The sequence below is a fragment of the Myxine glutinosa genome, chromosome 2 (assembly GCF_964187855.1).
Source record: "Myxine glutinosa chromosome 2, kmMyxGlut1.1, whole genome shotgun sequence".
In the NCBI taxonomy this organism is placed as follows: Eukaryota; Metazoa; Chordata; class Myxini; order Myxiniformes; family Myxinidae; genus Myxine; species Myxine glutinosa.
In genome coordinates, this window is record NC_136262.1 from 103,396,181 (window position 1) to 103,415,765 (window position 19,585).

At 43.4% G+C, this 19,585-nt stretch overlaps 1 protein-coding gene across 2 annotated transcripts in view; it reads left to right on the forward strand.

Moving 5' to 3' along the window:
• Positions 1-19,585, forward strand: part of LOC137421493 (uncharacterized) — a 34,154-nt gene that overhangs the window by 13,713 nt on the left and 856 nt on the right. For both annotated transcript variants that reach the window (XM_068107608.2, XM_068107609.2), the window contains 5 exons: positions 1,977-2,168; positions 2,246-2,995; positions 3,433-3,554; positions 7,010-7,073; positions 17,319-17,393. In XM_068107608.2, coding sequence (XP_067963709.2) covers positions 1,977-2,168; positions 2,246-2,995; positions 3,433-3,554; positions 7,010-7,073; positions 17,319-17,393 — 1,203 coding nt within the window. The remainder of the gene's footprint in view (positions 1-1,976; positions 2,169-2,245; positions 2,996-3,432; positions 3,555-7,009; positions 7,074-17,318; positions 17,394-19,585) is intronic.

The window sequence follows — 19,585 nt, forward strand, 5'->3', positions numbered from 1 at the left end:
GGAGAGAGGGCGGCCTCTGTTGGTCATAGTCCAATTCCTGGGCGAGTTGCTTCAGGACATGCGGGAGCTTGTCGACAGGGTGCAAGACGCTGACCCAGTCGTGGAGACGTACCTCAAGTTCAAGAGGGGCTTGGATGATTTGCTGCTCCCGTACAAAGAGCTGCATCGAAATGTTGGGCAATCTGTCAGGCAGCTCCCCATCACCCGTTTTTTTCAGCCCTGCTCCCTCCACCTCAAGATCACCAGCGTCCTCACCAGCATCCTCACCAGCGTCCTCACCTTCTCTCCTACCTCTCCTGGCTCTCCCTCAGTGCACGATTTTGCTGCACCATAATTTGGGTCGCCCTCAAAGTTCGAGGAATTCTTGGGATTTTAATTCATCACCATCATCATTTGAAAGTTGCGTGTGTTTGTAAAATAAAAAATTTAAACAATACATGATTATTTTTTTTGATTTTTTTTTTAACTTTCACGGTGCAGTATGGTTAAGCTGGTTAAGAACTTTTGATAAACTGTAAGCGCATTCCTTCATTGGTACCTAGCCTTCATTGGTTTTCCTTCATGGTACTCCTCCATTGTAAGCGCATTCCAAATTGGAAATGAATGGTACCTGGTGTTGTCTTCTTTTTTCTTTTTTTCTTTTTTTCTGCAAGCATTTTTTGTGATACTAATCATGTGCATTTGCAGCTAAACATTTTAAACTTAGTTTTTTCCTCTGAATCAGGAACCGCCAGGAACCTGTAACGTATCCCCCTTTTCACCATTGAAACAATGCCGTGCGTGGCATGCATTCATGGGATTTTGATTGACCTTTGCGGATTTTGATCAACCTTTGATAGATCGAACACTCGCGAAAAGATCATGTCGTCGACATTCTCGGGATTTGCGTCACCATTCGTGGATTTTGCCTCGCTGTTTGGTCCTCTCTATTCGCGGATTTTCACGACTCGGTAACCTATCCCCCCCTTTTTCCATTGAAACAATGCCCCGCTATTAGCAGGTTTTGCTATTCGCGGATTTTCCAGGAACGCATCCCCCATGAATACCGGGTTCCGACTCGATTGTATGTATATATACATCTAAGGCCAAGGCTATCTTGGAAGCATATTTGAAATATGGATGAAAAAGGATGACTGGTAATGAAAGCAGGCAGGGAAATTTAAAAAATATAAATTCTGAGAAGAACTTGGAATGTAGATCCTCTCTCATGGACAAAAGTTTGCTCAATTCTGGGATATTCTGCTCCACTGTCCCACTTTTTAAAGCGGTAAAGCTGCTTCAATATTTGGCTATGTCCTTTCTTCCATCTGTCCGTTAGAAATGAAGAAGAACCTTTCTAACCCACCGTGTTTAATTGTAGTGTTGTAAAGTGTAGTTCTAGAGGGTTCTAAAGTGTAATTCTAGAGGATTTAAAGGGTAATTCTAATGGGTTTTGTTTATTTCTAGGCTTTGCCCATTTCATGTTAAAATGCAAAACTGAACCGCTCCCTTCGGACATGGGAGTGATTTTATTTATTTATTTGTTATTTTTTAAACCTGTCTGACAGTGCTGTATCTTTATTATTTTTTTTGTAGAGAACACTCGTGCTCATTCCAAGTTGCCTTTATCGCAATAAGACTCAACCATAGTATGGAGTGGTATTATAGGTGGGGCAGGCAGATTGCTCTTCCTCCCTGAATGTCATTAGTGAGCCCGCTGGGTTTTGATGATTATTCTTTTTTTGTAACTTTCGTGACTTGCTTGGTTTCCAGAAACCTCTAATCCCAACTCTTTAAAAGGGATATTATTCCTGCAACCTCAAGAATGCCAGCCTATTGTCCAGACTAATAAACCACCATATTGCTGTCATTTATGTAGGGAAACAAAATTGAGATTTTTGTATTTGTATAAAGGAAGATTTGTATAAAACTGATGAACCGCCACCTTTTCATTTATTTCTTTATCCCTACCCCTACTTTGATGTTTCTACCACCAGGAAAATCCCCGAAAGATGTCTTTCGAGTATGATCTTTTCCTGCAGACACCTGGCCAACCACCAGTCAGCCATGTTCGTTGTGAGAAACTCATCTTCAACTGCCCCTCTCCTGAATTCCATGCCCGTTTACTCAAGGCTGGCGCTGTGAGCACAGGTCTGGTGAAAGAGCTCAAATTGCCGTCAAATTCAAAAGTGAGTGGGGCAGAGCCTTGTCACCCAAATCGGAGGTTTGTGGCTGCAACGGTGACGTGTTGATCTTTGTGTTTCAGGACTCTGCCAAAAAGGAACACTCAAAACACCCGAAAGAGCAAGGTACGAAGCACAAAGAGAAAAAGCCAAAGAACAGCAGCTGTTCTGTTGAGAAAACTAACAACACGAATCACAAAAAGGTTCACAAGGAGGGTGCAAGCATCATGAAAGGAGGGAAGAGTGTGCACAAGTTGAATCGAGAACCAGATACATCTCTGGAGAAGTGGAAAGGGTCGGGGATCAAACGACCGGCAGCAGACGTTGCAAGTGAGGTCGGAGCTACCAAGAAGAATAGGACGTCTCTTGCTGCTTCTGATAAAATATCTTGGGTGGTACTTCCTGCAGCACCTGGTACAAAGTGTGAAGATGAGCAGACAGCAAAGCAGGATAAATGCAAGAACAGAGGCTCAGATGAAATCAAGAAGCATTCAAAATATAAAATTAAACTTGCCAAGGAGGTGGTGCAAAAACAGCAAGGAAAGAACTTTCTCGTGAAACCCCCACAGAGACTAAAAACAGATGGATGTGGTGCAAAGCAGCCAGGGAAATATTTTGACTTGCAGAAGCACAAGAAGCATCGCGCTGTGCACAATGTGGTTTTGAACAAAAGTCGAGTCGGGAAATTGGAAGCGTGTCCACAAACGGAAAAGGTGGGAGGATTTAAGAAGCCAATGTCTGCGGAGAAGGTAAAAGATTCAAAACAGGTGGTGTCGAAGAGCCTTCCGAGCATGAGCAAGGTTGAAGATGTGCTGCCTATGGTGACTGCCGAGGTAGGTGGTTGTGATGGTTTTGCATAGGATCCCTTTCAAGGAACTTCAACGCAGGAGGCCAATATGCCCATCCAAGCCTGCACTATGATTGCCAACCTATTGTTGTTTGTCCATGCTCTATCCTTTTTAAATATCGAGCATCCAATAAGGAAGCATCACATACCATTTTTAAGTCTTTTGTAGGACTCTGCCATGGTTCAAACCAACGACCCACAGTGGACACTCTAACCATTACCTGTCAGGTTTTGTGGAAGAATATGTTTGTGATGATTGGGTCACATGATTTGGCTGAATTTGGAAAATATCATTTTGTCCCGATTTATTTATTTGCTCCAATTAGTTTTCTTCAATGTATACCATGTCATTGTCTCAATCAGCATGTTGTGTTTCATAAATGTTTGCAGTATTTCTACTTTGTTTTCCTCCATGCTGTGCAGTGTTCCACAGAGACTGACAAAGGAGGGGACAAAGTGGAGGGTGAAGTCGGCAGCAGATGTGACAAAGACTATCAGTTAAACCAATTTTCAAAGGAAGCCACCGCTGCAGACTGGAAACCTCGGTAATAAACTGTTACACATAGATTTTCAGCTTCTTATTGCTGTTATTGTTCTACTAGCAGAAGCCCGTGGTTAAAAATACCACGACAGAAAAGCCTTAGCATGTTATTACATAGAAAGAAGAGAGAAGACAAGATCGGACACCCTCCCCCAAGAGAAGCAAATTTAGCTGTGACATTGTACACTGTTGCTTAGCACACTGTCGGAGCGTGAAAGGTGTGATACGAACAGCCAGCCCAGCATGGGTAAAATGAGCGCAGTCGCACTTCCTCCCCCCGGTGAAGCGAATTTGGCATACTTAGCGATGTGAATGCCGACGACGATGGCAATTTGAAAATCAGTGGTTGGCACCATGGGACTACATCCCGCATCCGATTGGGAGATTTGCGGGGAGTGTGGGCCGTCGGGAGGGGGGGGGGGGGAAAGGCCTTTAGCTCCATAAGGAAGAACTCCCCCCCCCACCCCCCCTGACACCTTAATGTATATTATTGTAATTATATATTTATATATATATGTATTAATTTTTTTATTTATATATATATATATATATATATGTATATGTATTTATTTATATATATATGTATTTATATATATATATGTATTTATTTTAAAAACTCCAAACTTGGGGTACAAATAATATTTGTGTGGGGGGGGGAGGGGGTGGTGACATGGGCAATGTGGCCATGGCCTCATGTGGGGGGTGGAGGCAGGAATTGTCTATGTAAATGTGTACTATTGTAGTGCCAATTGGTGGTGGTGGCAGAGGTTATTACAATTTCTTTCATTACCTGGACAACGCTGAGGTTAAAGACCTCTGCACTGGTAAATTTGTCCTCCTTCCCTTCTCTCCCCTCAATCGCCCCCCTTCCCCCCCACACCCAAATGGAGGGGTGTGTCAAAGCCACGGCCCTCCACCAAACGATGTATATGCAGTATTTCTTTCCACTCCCCCTGCCTGCACCACCCCTCCCCTCATGCTCCCCACCCCAAACATCCCCCTCCCCTTTCTAGCAGCAAGAGACATGACGACCAATTGTTCCATCAGCAAAGCGACAGGTAGGCTCATCTTGTAAAAAATCGAAAGAAAAAAAAAGTAGAAAAATATCAATAAGATTATTATGTAGAAAAAGAAAATTATAGGGGGCAGGGTCAGCTGGGGCAAGGGCCGTTGGGAGGGAGGGAGCCTTTAGCTCCATAAGTATGGACTACCCTCGATGCCTAGGCGTATTATTATATAGATTATTACAAAATATATTTACCTCTCAATTTAACTGGTAAAGTATGAGCTTGACTTGCAAGGACTGAATGACCAGGCATGAAAAGCTATAACATCAGAGATGCTTAAGGAAAGCCACAAATATCACTTAAAACGTCGTATGCAGCGGCTACAAGAAAACCATCGACTGGGACTTCCTCGCACAGATCTGATGCTTAATCCATTGTAAAGCTGTTGCGAATTACTTGACCTGCAGTATTGTTGCCAGTGTCTGTTTACTGATCATTGACGTAAAGTGTCCTTGGAAACCCCAAAAATCATGCTTTTTGGATTTATTGCATTACTTGCAAAAGCATTACATACTTGTTATTGAAAAATAGAACTCTCCCGAGTTTTCTTGTATTATACGGATTTTAACATTGAAAGCCAAAGTGCGTCAGATATGATGCGCAGACCCACTGCTTAGTGGCATGACGTAAAAAGAAAGCATGACGGCAAAACGTGTCGGCGATAATTTAAAATCCGTGGGGATTGAATTGCCTTGACCAGGTAGTTGAAAAAAACACATTCGGTGTAGTCTTGGAAAAAATATCCAAACCATGTTTTTTTCATACTGCAAAGTGTGGCAAAGAAATCGTATCTCCAATGCAACTTTTATCTCAATTTGATTTTTATAAATTCATTAGAATGTAGGAAAATGATTCCAAATATTCAATAATTTTCCAGAAGAGCTTGCACCTGGAACCCAATCACGCGGACTCCATTGGACATTGGAAGTGGAATGAGTTGAAGAGGAAATTGAAAAAAGCCTTTTAAATAGGAAGAAAAACAGGATGTTGTAATATACCACTGAATAAAACACTGCAGGGGAAAGTTAAAACATCTTTAAATAATAATTAAACAGAACAGGTGTTCAATGTCCAATGGACTCCATTCGGACTCCATTGGGGTCCGAAAATAAAATCGCACTTCCTAATGCATGATGAGTTTCTTCTTTTTCTCTTCTTTTGCTTTTCTTTTTCTTTTTATTTGCCACATCCCTGACTGGTGTTTTGCAGGTTCTTTATGACTTTTTAAACAAACTCTAATCTTCAGGAAGACTGGTAAGATAACCTAGATGTATGCACACTCGGCTCTGAGTGTCTGAGGTCTGATCATAGTATTTAATGATATTTCAGTTATTAAATGCTGCTCTTTTATGAACGTGATGTGTATTGTTGAACTCGATAAATGACCATTTATCACCAAACAAAGCAAATAATTTGTTTTGGATGTACAGTCTGGAAGCGAGAGGTCGTTATTGGGTGAAGAAGAAGAAACGCAACACTTGGATGCGAAGTGTCTTGTCTGGGTTTGAATCTTGGCACAGCTATGATCTCTCATCATAGTATTTTGCAGGCAGTGCAAGGTATCGATGTGAGTGCTCGTACCCCATTTGTCAACCATCGAGGCACATTTCAAATGCAGATCTTGAGTCACTCCCTGCGGGGAAACCCCGTCCACGTCGTCTAACAATACCATGGGGCTCAGGCAACAGGAAAAGCTGACCGTGTCGGGAAAACGGCCTGTGGTCCACAAAGAAGTCCCGCTGCCTAGGACGGTTTTCCCCGGGGCTGGGTGAGGTACCTGACGGGATCCACTGAGGTCCCAGGACCATAGACCGTTTCCGCAGACATAATCCGACTTGACCCCTGCTCCCGGGATCCGCACAAGGGTCTTGGGACCCTGAGTGGGCTCAGCAGACGGTGTTTAACCTGGTCTCGGAGTTTACGAGAAGGTACCACATCCCTGTCCTGACTCCCTGTTCCCAGCTCACAGGGCAAAGTGGACAATGTCTAAAATTTTCGTGGGTTTCATGGGCTCAGATCACAAGCCAACCAGCAAACAGGCAGGACCATTCCGAGAGAATTTGGGAACCGAGGTATTTTTTGTTTGTTTGGAAGAGCAAAGGTATTGGTTACAGGAAGAGGCTTGTGGAAGAGCAAAGGTATTGTTTACACCTGACAGGCAAATTATATCTGCCCCTAATTGCATTCACCTGTCGAGGTGGGATGTTGAGGCAATCGGTGAGTTATTATTTGTTTTATTTTAATCATAATTTCTCCTCCACTGCATAAAATGTCATGTCCAATACTCAGGCTTTCACAAACTTGGCAACATGCTTGACTCTGTCAATTATGTGGTGAGCTTGCTTGTGATTCGGAGTTTTACATCATATTCTGTACAAACCTTGTGTTGCAGGCTCACGGAGCAGAGTGGAGAAGAGGATGGAGCGGAAATCCCCAAAGCCAATCTTCCCATGCCGGTACAGCCTCCACTCTGCACTCAGGGCTACTTAGGCCACAGTACTTTTCTGTTCTGCTGAGCAAAAAACTTTTTTCCGGCATCATTATACAGTAATGGCTGTAAGTTTAAATTGCAGGGCATGCTGAGGCTAATTAGTTATACAACTTGTATTGGACTATTCATGAGTCGGCCTTGCACTCTTTTTTAAAGTTATTGTATCTTGTGTTTGTAAATTATTCATTCTCTTCCAATTTAATTTGTTTTTCACACTAAATCTCGGGCCTTGTTCATGAAGAAGAATGCCCGTTACATTGACATACAAGGCATTGCAATAACCTTAAGCCAACTGGAAATGCATTTTATTGGACCTTTTAGTATGCAAATACAATGCAGCGAAATACATCATGGCCTTTAGGAGCTCCTTTTACTTGTTTATTATTTGCTCCCTTTCAAACCATGTAGCTAATTTAAGTTGGTGATAGCATATTTTCAGAGGTGTAATTTGAACCATGGGTTCTGGGTCGGCTCATCTGCCTGGGCTCGCGATTTGATGATTGCAGGTTCGAAATCTGATTGCACTGGGAAGGCAATGGCAAACCACCCACTGCGTTTCATTGCATGGGAAGCTGCTTTGGCAGAAAAATCCTCCCTGGACATGGTGCGCAGTTGAAATTTTTCGACTATTAGGTCAATGATGAAGCAAAAACCTGAGCCAAAAATAATTTCAATTGCTTAAAAATAAGATTGAATGTAGCGGAGAAAAGTCATCTATTAAAGCTCATAAAGAACATTTTTACTAATTTTCATTCGCTATACATCCAGATGGAGTTGGCAGGATAGCCTAGATGTATGTCCATTTGCTCCTGAGCCGTCTCACCTGGGTTTGAATCCCGACCCAGCTATAGCCTGTCATCCCGGTGTTTCACAGTCAGGGTGATTCATTAATAATGTGTGTGCCGTCCCTCGGATGGACATTAAACTGGGCGTTCTGTCTGCCGACATTAGTTGGTGGACGTTAAAGATCTCACGGTCTGATACATCCAGTAGGTGGCCCTTAATTGCAGGTTAAATTGAAAGTTAAAAATTCCAAAGATGTTACCCCTCAATTTTGTTTCAATAAAAATAAAAATAAAACCACCTTTAGAGGCCATTTTTCCCCGCAAAGCGGGGGTTGGCCTTTTTCGGGGACCGTGGTTGTTGTTGTTTTTCCGTCCCCTTTTTGAAGCGATGTTTTACGGCCGGATGCCCTTCCTGCCACCAACCCTTTTTGTCGCCTTTTACGACAACCAGGGAATTACCAGTGAACTGGTACTCAACTGTTTAAATGTAGAAGAAAAAAAAATTTGGTAACCATTTTCGACCATATTTGGAGGTATTTAGAGCTGGATGCACTTAGAGATTTATCTTTGTCTTTACCATTGTTCGGGTTGATTCTGTGGATACAGATGAATCAATTAATACCAAAACAATGAGCTTATCATTTATATACCATAGATGCCCAACAAATCTTGGACAGGCAGATTTTGAAAGGGCATAATTCACCTTCTCATACTTAATATGTTATGGGAAGTTGAGGTCATTGACGTAGACTCGAACAACAAAGATGCAGACCTCATGCAGTTGACTAGAAAGATGCAGATGTCAGAGTCCTCTTTATTAATAATGAGGGCATGTAATGCCTTGGAATGGCCATCCATCTTGCATGATGCTGGGTCCCAGGTGCAATAAATCGCATTCCACGAGGAGGGACTTCCACCAAGAAAGGTGCACCATATTCAGAATATGCTGATTATAATGCGAGCCACAATGTAAAACTTCAACTTCATTTAGCAACCCTTAAATGTTAATCAAAAATGCTCCGACGTGAGCATGACATCCAAATGTTCATGTTCTACCATGAGCCTTAGATCGATGTTTTTTAAGAAAGGGGTAAAATTTTGTGCCATTTATTCGGTGAGGCCCAGCGAAGCGGAGTTAAGGCCATTTACTCCTGATATGTGAAACACTCTGCAAGCCATGCCTACAGAAAACAGACTTTTTGGAATGTCAGCCTCATTTTCCATCCAATCATCATGTAATTTTGCTTAAAGATTCTCCATGTGTTGGCGCTTCCATGTTGAAGGGTTTGTGTCACTGGCTCAGCGGTTGTTGAGAAAACTAATTCAAAAGCCAATAAAGGTGAAAAAGTGAGGACGTTAAAACAAAAAAAACCCCCCAAAAAACATAAGGACCTCGGCTGACGTTCCACAACATGGTCGAGGATGGTTGTGGATGCCTATTATTTTAAAACTCGGCGCCATTTATTCTTATATATTGGACAAAATTGAGGTAAGATTGTTGAAAATATGAACTTCAAAAATAAGAACAACCTTAACCTAGTCATTGGATAATATCTGTCAATTTCTGTTTCACAATGGTCCACTGTCCACAGCATGCATTAAAATGGCAAGAAACATCAACTTATCCCCACTGAATGAACATAAATCCCCCAAGTTGGGCAGAGACTTGTGTGACATGTCACCGCTAACAGCTAAACAAAGAGAGGCCGACATTGCAGTCGCTCAACATTTGTTCAAGATAACTATTATATCTGAAGAGGATTCTGAAGTATCAGAGGAAAGGAATGCTTATAGACTGCAGATATATCAAAAAGAGTTGCTAGCAAATTAGTGGAACGAGTTGTGGAAATTCCACAAAAATAATCCATATCTAATTTCGAAATTTATCTATGTCTAATTAAATGCAATCGATATGTAATTCCTAATGTAATCTATATTGTTGTGGTTTTGCGCGAAGCCCGTTCCCTTACCAAGGGGGAATTAAGCCCCTTGTTCTCCTTGGGTCTTCGAACCGTGAAACTGAGTCGCCACTTCCGGTCAGACGTGGAAAAGGGTTTCGGAACAATTTTCGCATGTACCTAAGTACCCACGCCGCCGCGGAAGCGGGGATCGAGTCTCGCACGAACCATGCGTAATTGAGTACACCCGAGCGGATGGCGTACCACGTGGTCCGTGCTGTTACCTTACTATTGGAACCCGATCAGAGCGATATAATTCGTACCACGCTCAGTCAATGATGGAAGAGACGAAATGGTTGAATCAAAGGAATAACAGATTTAATTATTATTATTTACAATGATTGGTAGAAAAGAGACACAGGGCAGTCTTAAACAGTCTTACCTTAAACCCCAGACAATGGGCCCACTCACGCTCACAGGGGGATGAAGGAAGAAATGTTCATGCACTGAACGCGCCGGCTTTGGTCGTCCAGGAACAGCTCACACGGCGTGGCCCTCTGGCGGTCACAGCACGTACCCTGGCGAAGGCAGGCAGGCAGGCAGGCAGGAGAATCCTCCCGGCGCGTGTATTGGCAAAAGCAGGGAGGCGGGAAAATACGCGCGTCTGTGGCCCGGCACGGCTGTCTTTCACAGCGCAATTAATACCACTGCGCGCTTTCACTCTCGTAACTGAACTCGGCGCAACTTGCCCTCCAACTCCTCGGGGATCTGACTCCAGCTCAACTGAGAACTCAACTTGTAACTCATGCGCGTCTCACCCGAGCTCATAACTTGTAACTCGTCTGCCTCCCTTCTCATAACTTGGCGCTCTGAACCGACTCTCATAACTGGTCACAGCGCATCTCCCCTCATAACTTGGCGCGCCGAACCGACTCATAACTCAATTCAGCGCGTCTCCTCTCGTCTCATAACTCGTATGGCTTGCCCTGCACGCATCTCATAACTCGAGCTCATAACTCAGCGCATGTCCTCCTCATAACTGAGGTGGGGGCTCCGGGCACAGGGTTATATTGTCCCGCCCTGGCCCGTATCGAATGGTCCAAGCCCCGCCTTTTGCCGCAGTGGTAAGTCACTCCCCTCGAGCCCTGATTGGCAGCTCGCGCTTACCGTCGGCTCCTTCACCGCCTTCCTTCGCCCTTGATCGACTTGTTCAGGCCTGCCTCGTGGTATTTCGCGCCAAAACCAAAAGCATGGAGGCATCGTAAAGGACCTCATTCTCATTATACTACTCAACGGAAAACTACACACAGGAAAGGTCTACGCTTACATTTACTATGAAATAACTGAGCTTTAAACGAGGCTACGTGTTGTAGTGTAGCTAAACTATGAGGGGAAATTAACCTTTATTATAAAACACAAAACCGCAACAATATCTAATTACCCTCGCCAGAGAGGGTATTGCATTTGAGTCAATTTGTTTGTTTGTCTGCACAGAATAAATATGATTTTCTCTGCAACCGTTGGTCCGATTGACAGGAAATTTTCATCATAGGTGCAACTCCACCTGTATAATTTTTTATGATAATTATGACGTCATAGGTCACGTGGTTTGGCCGCCATCTTAGAAAAACCGAAAACCTTTGCACCTCTATATCTCCCAAAGCGCTGCATATAAAAAATTGACACATGGATCATTGTAAATAACTCTCCATGTGGAATAACATCTGTTAATGATTTTCATCGGTGCCTCTATTATGACGTCATAATTCGACAAGTACAAAACTTCATCCGATCAAGATGAAATTTCTTGAGCATAATCTCGGGATAAGTTTGTGGAGGGAAAAAATGATGACGTCATCGGTCACGTGGTTCGGTCGCCATATTTGTTTTAACAGAAAAGCCTTGAAAAACAACTGAAAACGCATCCTGGCGAGGGTCTGCAATCTCCGATTGCTCTTTCTTGTTTATAATGTAATCTATATCTAATTTCTAATTTTCATGATGAGTTTTCTGGATAGATTGTGGATGGGGACACATTTTCTTAATTTAGACCCTTTCCCTAAAATGTTGAAAGTCAAGGTCATATGACAGTTCAAAGAAAATATGGCCATCATTGGATCACGGGCACCAGGGGAGGCTTACCTTTGGTGATCGCTTTGTGATCACAGATATATAGTTTATTTTGAAGTTTGTCATGACGTCATCAATTAACATTCATCACACAGGCCTGGTGTTGGCTTAGTGGTTAGGGTGTCGGCTTGGGATCCTAGGATCCTGGGTTCGAATCCCGGTCGATCACTGAATTAACGCCAGGGGGGTTGACTCAGCCTGTCATCCTTCCGAGGTCGGCAAATTGAGTACCAGTTCACTGGTAATTCCCTGTGTGACGCAAGAGTCGACTAACAGGGTTGGTGGCAGGAAGGGCATCCGGCCGTAAAACATTGCTTCAAAAAGGGGACCATGGTGCCCAAAAAAGGCCAACCCCTGCTTTGCAGGGAAAAATGGCCTCTAAAGGTGGTTCTTCTATATCTAATTTCTAATGTAATCAATATCTAATTTTTAACATCTATATCTAATTATGAACATAATCTACATCCAATTAAACATAATCTATATCTAATTTCTAATGATATATATATATATATATATTGTTGCGGATATGAGATTGGCCTCCATCCATATCCGCTTGTAAATATTCCCCTATTTCCCCAATACTTCCCAACTATCCCCAATCCCCCATTCCCTAGTCCCATTTTCTGTAAACAACACTCTGTAGACCCGACCTCCCCCTATTTCCCCCATTAAATGTCGCATCCAGGTCCACCGCATCTCACGTAGACAACTATAGGACATCTTGCTAGTTATTCTTAGTCTATGTCAGTTAAGGACTCGTTTCCATTAATTCTGACTCTTCGTTGCACCAGAATGTGATTGTATGGCACCGTTAGGAAGTTTAGGACCTCCCAATACCTCCCCGCAGCTCTTCCTCATGGTTCAACAACAACAACAACAACAGCGGCGGCGGCGCGGGGAGTGGGCGTCCTCACTCCGGCTTGGTTGGTAGGGGGTGTTGAAAGGGCACCAAGCCTTTCCAACGAGCCGCCATCGAGCATGCGCTCGACGGGGTTACCACGTAGGGGCTCGCTGTCAGCTCCTCGTCAAGGGCGGAGCCGGGTAACCCCCGCACCCAATAGAAGCGGCGGACCGATCCCATCTGGGGCGGAGCCAACGAGCCGAGGGCGTGTCACTCCCCGCTGAGCATGCGCAGGAAGAGGGAGGTGACGTCAGATGCGCCCTCAGCTTGGAGAGAGAAGGACGCCACCTCCGAGCGCTGCAATACCTCCCCGCATCTCTGGACTGGACCGGGCTTGATTCTGTCCCTGAGCCAAGGTGCACCTTGCGCTATCGACTGCCTGTCCTTCCCTGCCATCAATCCCTGTGTAAGTCAGTCTTGTTCCGTTTGTCTGTGGTCTGTCGGGGATAAGATAAGATTGTGTCTAAGTGCCTATCTCTTCTGTGCTTTACCTCATACCTTGTAATCTACCCCTTTTCTCCCCCACCAATTATATCCTCCTCCGGAGGTCTTGAGAACTGTACCCCTTGCGTCGTTTCATCTATCCCAGTCGTTGTGTCCTTTCCTTCATTGATTTAGCGTAGCGCGATTTGGCCAACGTTCGAGTGGAATCGGGTGAGTTGGGGGTAATCGGGTAAACTGTGCGAACACGGCGGCCATTCCGCTCGGCCCATCATAACATCTTAAGCCGTGTCCGTAACAATATATATATATATTATACTGAAACGCAAAAGAAACTTACCACCTTTGAAACCTTTAAATATCAACAATAACACTGCGTGTAGTAAATGTGTGAACTTATTTGTGGACAATAGTGTCCTCACTGTCAGACAAAACGGTCACGGATGGTCACTTGAACCTTCAATGGTCACTTCATAGCACAGCTGTTGAACAGCCGTTTTGACTGTCAGTGATTAGCCAAGGGGTACGGGATGATTTTAATGAGCTGCACGTGATGTCTTGATATTGGCTTTAAAAAGGCCAGTGCAAAATGGGCATTTCAATCAACATGCCACGATTGTCAAGGGATCAACGGCAGCGTGCCCTGGGCATGCTGCAAGGCAGACTGAGCTACCGTGAGGTGGCACGTCGCCTTGGCTGTTCACACCAGACGATATCGGCCCTGGTGGACAGAGACACCCTCCACAACTCTGCAGATGACAGACCTCGATCAGGGAGGCCAAGAGTCACCACTGCAAGGCAGGACAGGCAGATGGTCCGAAGTCACCTGCGGGATCGATTCCGTCCAACATCCCGCACTGCGGCAGAAACTCCGGGGCGTGCAAACCCACGGATCTCCAATGATACTGCACAAATCATTGATACTGCAATCACCACTTGTTTGAAATGTAATAAAATTGTAACAGTTCAAAATAAAACAAACCAACAATTGCTAATTGAAACATTGGCATTTTATTGATGACATGTCAAGTTTTTGACCAAGATACACCATCTCATCAGTTTGTTCTACAGTACAGAACAGCACAGGGTGCAATGTCAGTCCCCTTTCAATAGCGTTTGTGGCCACCATTGTTTTGGATACAGGCAGTGCATCGTCGGCATATACTGCCTACCAGTCTTTGGATGGATTGCTGCTGGATTCTGTCCCACTCAGTCCTCAATGTCTGAAGCAGCTCTGCCTGTGTCCTGGCCCTGCCAACTACGCGTCTCCCAAGCTCATCCCACAGGTGCTCTATGGGATTCAGGTCAGGGGAGAGCGCAGGCCACTGCATGGTGTTGATGTTCTCGCCTTGGAGAAATGCAGTGGTAAAGCGAGCAGCATGGGGACGAGTGTTGTCATGCTGAAAGGTTCTCAGTTCTGGGTGGTCTTGCAGGAATGGCAGCAGATGAGGTCGCAGGATGTTATCCACATACCGCTGGGCGTTAAGATTCCCATCCACAACCACCAGTGGTGTCCTGTACCGGCCTGATATGGCGGCCCACACCATCACACTTGGGCCACCCCACCTGTTGGCTTGACGCACGCAACAATCGGCATATCGCTCGCCAGTTCTTCTCCAGACACGCTCACGCCCATCAGGACTGTCCACACAGAACCTTGACTCATCGCTGAAAGCGACCTCGTTCCACTGTGCCAAGGTCCACCACTGATGCTGCTGGCACCATCTCTGTTGGTTGCGGCGATGGGCAGCCGTCATCACGGGGCCTCTGTATGGTCTTCTGGCAGTCAGACCATAGTCATGCAGTCGTCTTCGTGCAGTATCATTGGAGATCCGTGGGTTTGCATGCCCCGGAGTTTCTGCCGCAGTGCGGGATGCTGGATGGAATCGATCCCGCAGGTGACTTCGGACCATCTGCCTGTCCTGCCTTGCAGTGGTGACTCTTGGCCTCACTGATCGAGGTCTGTCATCTGCAGAGTTGTGGAGGGTGTCTCTGTCCACCAGGGCCGATATCGTCTGGTGTGAACAGCCAAGGCGACGTGCCACCTCACGGTAGCTCAGTCTGCCTTGCAGCATGCCCAGGGCACGCTGCCGTTGATCCCTTGACAATCGTGGCATGTTGATTGAAATGCCCATTTTGCACTGGCCTTTTTAAAGCCAATATCAAGACATCACGTGCAGCTCATTAAAATCATCCCATACCCCTTGTCTAATCACTGACAGTCAAAACGGCTGTTCAACAGCTGTGCTATGAAGTGACCATTGAAGGTTCAAGTGACCATCCGTGACCGTTTTGTCTGACAGTGAGGACACTATTGTCCACAAATAAGTTCACACATTTACTACACGCAGTGTTATTGTTGATATTTAAAGGTTTCAAAGGTGGTAAGTTTCTTTTGCGTTTCAGTATATATATATATATATATTGTTGCGGACGCGGTTAAAGATGTTATTTTACCGAGCGGTTGGTATTACCGCGACCGAACAGTTATTCCCCGACTAATACCCGATTTGCCCCAAACTTTGGCCGGATCGCGCCACCGCTATTCAATGAGGGAAAAGACTAAAACGACGAATGCAAAGAGGAAGACGAAGGCAAAGAAAGGTTTGGAAATACTACTAAATTTATTTACTATTTACACACATAAGCAAAAAGAAAGCAGTCACGTTTATTTACAACACATAAGACGCAGGTGACACAGTGCAAATACTAGCTTACCTACAGTCTTAATTAACCCAGGACAGAACAAACAAAAGACAGACTCACGCGGGGAATGATGACAGGAATCGCAGGAGGTGAACGCTTGGTGGAGGTGAACGCTTGGTGTAGCCAACGCGGAGCTTGGTGGAGGTGAACGCTTGGTGGAGCCAACGCGGAGCTTGGTGGAGGTGAACGCTTGGTGGAGGTGAACGCTTGGTGGAGCCTTGGTGGAGGTGAACGCTTGGTGGAGCCAACGCGGAGCTTGGTGGAGCCTTGGTGGACGGGTTCTCTCTCCTTCCCTCACAAGCTTCAGGACTCTTTCTCTCTCTTTCTTAGTCCCACCCAGTCCAACAACTTCCTCTCTTGCTTAGTCCAACTCAAGGCCTTTCTGTCTTCTGATCTCCTCCCTCCTCGACTCTCTCCGGGGGCCTCTGCCTCGGGTTATATAAGCCCCACCATTGACCCTTTGCGAACCTCCCCAAAACGTTCTCTCTCCGCCCTCTAAAGCCAACCCCTCGTTCTGGGTTGGTCGGCAAGGGCTGGTTCACTCCTCCCCTCTATGACGAGGTGGGGACCCGCCTTTCTTCCCCAACCCTGCCTCGTGGTCAATGGCGGATGAAGGGAAAACCGCCCAAAATGCAGTTGGCAATTGACGAAAAGGGGGAATGGAGGTTTTGGGAATGGGAATGAAGGGAATCTATCTCTTTCACTTGGTGCAATGGAGTACTTCTATTAATGGGAGACACAGCCTTACCCTAAAACACAGAATAAGATATAACTATCGAACAGGGGTATTCTATGATTGGCTGACGTGTATGCTTGTGGACTAATTATGGGACGCCCTTTTGACCTTTACACAGCTCCGGAGGCAGGAGGCGCAGACTCAAGCAATATTCATCACCAATTTACCACAATACAACACAATCAAAAAAATAGTCCTCATATCCGCAACAATATATATATATACAGTATATATATATATATATATATATATATATATATATATATATATATATATATATATATATATATATATATATATATGTATGTATATATATGTATGTATATATATGTGTGTATGTATATATATGTGTGTATATATATATATGTATATGTATATATATATATGTATATATATATATGTATATATATATATAGAAACACAATCTTTTTCCAATTTCTAACATCTATATCTAATTATAAACATAATCTATATCTAATTAAACATAATTTCCGACATCATTTTTTTAAGTGTTGTAGTTGTAATCCTTTATTTCTTTAAAAAAAAAATTTTAAAATAATGTACCACACTTATTTTGTGACGATGCATGTACTTTGTACCGTTCTTTTAGCAACAAGACTGGAAGCAGATGCTTAAGCTACAAGAACAACTTAGTTGTTTGAAAGAAAGGGATGTCCTTCAGCAGGTATTAATTTCCTCCTTTTACTCTTCCGTTCTTGGGACAGGTTTTGTCTCCTATAATTGTCAGGGTGATTTTGTCATTCGTTATCGTAATGGATATTTTCCACCAATTTCAATTGCAAATGCATTTGCTCTAAATTATTCTACATTAATAAATACCTTGTAAAAATGCCTTAAAATGGAACAATACTTTTTTTTGGCTCTTGCTCAATTTTTGTGGCTTTTAAAACTGCCACCTCTTCATTCAAGATGATGTTGATGGAGCTGTATTTTTTTAGAGATGGCATTTTGGTTCCAAATGTCCCAAAAGCATTTGACAGTCAGTAATCAACTGTTGGGTAGGTTAGATGGGACTGATGAAGGTTTACAGAACATGTCATGCTGAGCACGATACTTGCAATATCCACCCCCCCCCCCCCCCCCAAAAGGTTACAATTGATCCAGCAAATTGTCCATATCGATATCAAAGCTTGGGTCAATAGGATGAAAATTGATGATTTTTAGATGAAATTTGATGATTTTAGAAGTTTGACCTAGAGTTGACCTTTGACATTGATCTCAAAAATAGTTGGTTTCCCAATTCAGTGAGGCGTGATGCAAATGGTGTAAAATTTTCAAGTCAATTGGATGAAAATTGATTTTGGAAGTTTGACCTTGGGTTGACCTTTCACCTTTTGACCTCAAAAATAGTTGGTTTCCCAATGTAGTGACGATATACAAATTCTGTTCAATTTTCAAGTCAATTGGATTAAAAATGGTGATTTTAAAAATTTGACCTCCAGATGACCTTTGACCTCAAAATCAATGGGCTTCTCAATTGTGACGACCACTACAACTTGGAGACGTTTCATGAAGATCGGTTGATAATTGTGACCTGTAGGAGACAGACAAACAAACAAGAAATATGTCGTGCATAGCACGATACTTGCGATATCCCTAAAAAAGGTTGTTGGCCTATGATGACCTCAAAAGTAATTGGTTTGGTGGTTAAATTCAGTGGCCTGGTATGCAAATCTTCTTAAAATTTCAAGTCAATTAGATGAAAATTGAGGATTTTAGAAATTTGACCTTTTGGCCTATGTTGACCTTTTGGCCGAGCTCAAAAATACTTGGTGGTTGAATTCAGTGTCCATTTATGCAACTCCTTTTAAAATTTCAAGTCAACCGGATGAAAACTGAGTATTTTAGAAATGTGACAAAGTTGGTGAACTTTGACCTTTTGCCCCCAAAACAATAGGCTTCTTGCTTATGACCAACTATACCATTTTGTGAAATTTCGTGAAGATCAGTTAAATTGTGACCTGTTGGCGATTGACATACAAACTCAGACAGACACAGACAGACAGAATAACACACAAGACCAACTAATATACTTGAACAAGACCAACCAATATACTTGAAAAATCTTTTATTTTGCAAGTAAAAAAAAAAAAGTGATTGCATGTGGGGTTGGGTTGAACCTGAGACACCTGAGCATCGCCTGCTTTTGAAGCCTCTTTAAGCATGTTATAAATCATAAGATGTTCAAATGTGAGGGTGTAGGAGGGAAGTACAATACCGTATAATCCATTAAATAATAATATCTTTGAAAAATTCTGATTGGATAATTGCAACTTAAAAAACTAGGAGCAAAACTATTTCAAAATTCATCTTGAAACAATGTCGAGTCTTTAATTTGAAACTTTCATTTTAAAAATGTTAAAGAAGTAATTTAATTACAATGGGAGGGCATAGTTTGTTTTAATTGGTACTTGATGAATGTGAACACGCAACGAACAGTGATCTCCAAAAAATGGGGGTAAACCTTATCCGGATTGTCCTGCTTAAGGTTCAATGAAACGTATCCAATTTTTAAGGTATCATGTCTTTCCAGAGCTCGACTATTTTTCCTGGTATTCAAACACCCTGAAGACCCAAAACACCCAGAGGAACCAAAATACCATTAAGACACAAAAGACCCCAAACACCCTGAAGACCGAAAGACCCTTTAGACCCAAATTACCCCAAAGAACCAAAACACACTGAAGACCCAAAAGACCCTCAAATACCATTTAGACCCAAAGGACCCTTAAATACCCCAAATAACCAAAGACTCTTAGACTCAGAAGAAACAAAAGACCCTTAATACACAAAAGCCCCTGAAGACACCAAAGACACATAACACTCCAAAGACCCAAAATACCCTTAAAGGCCCAC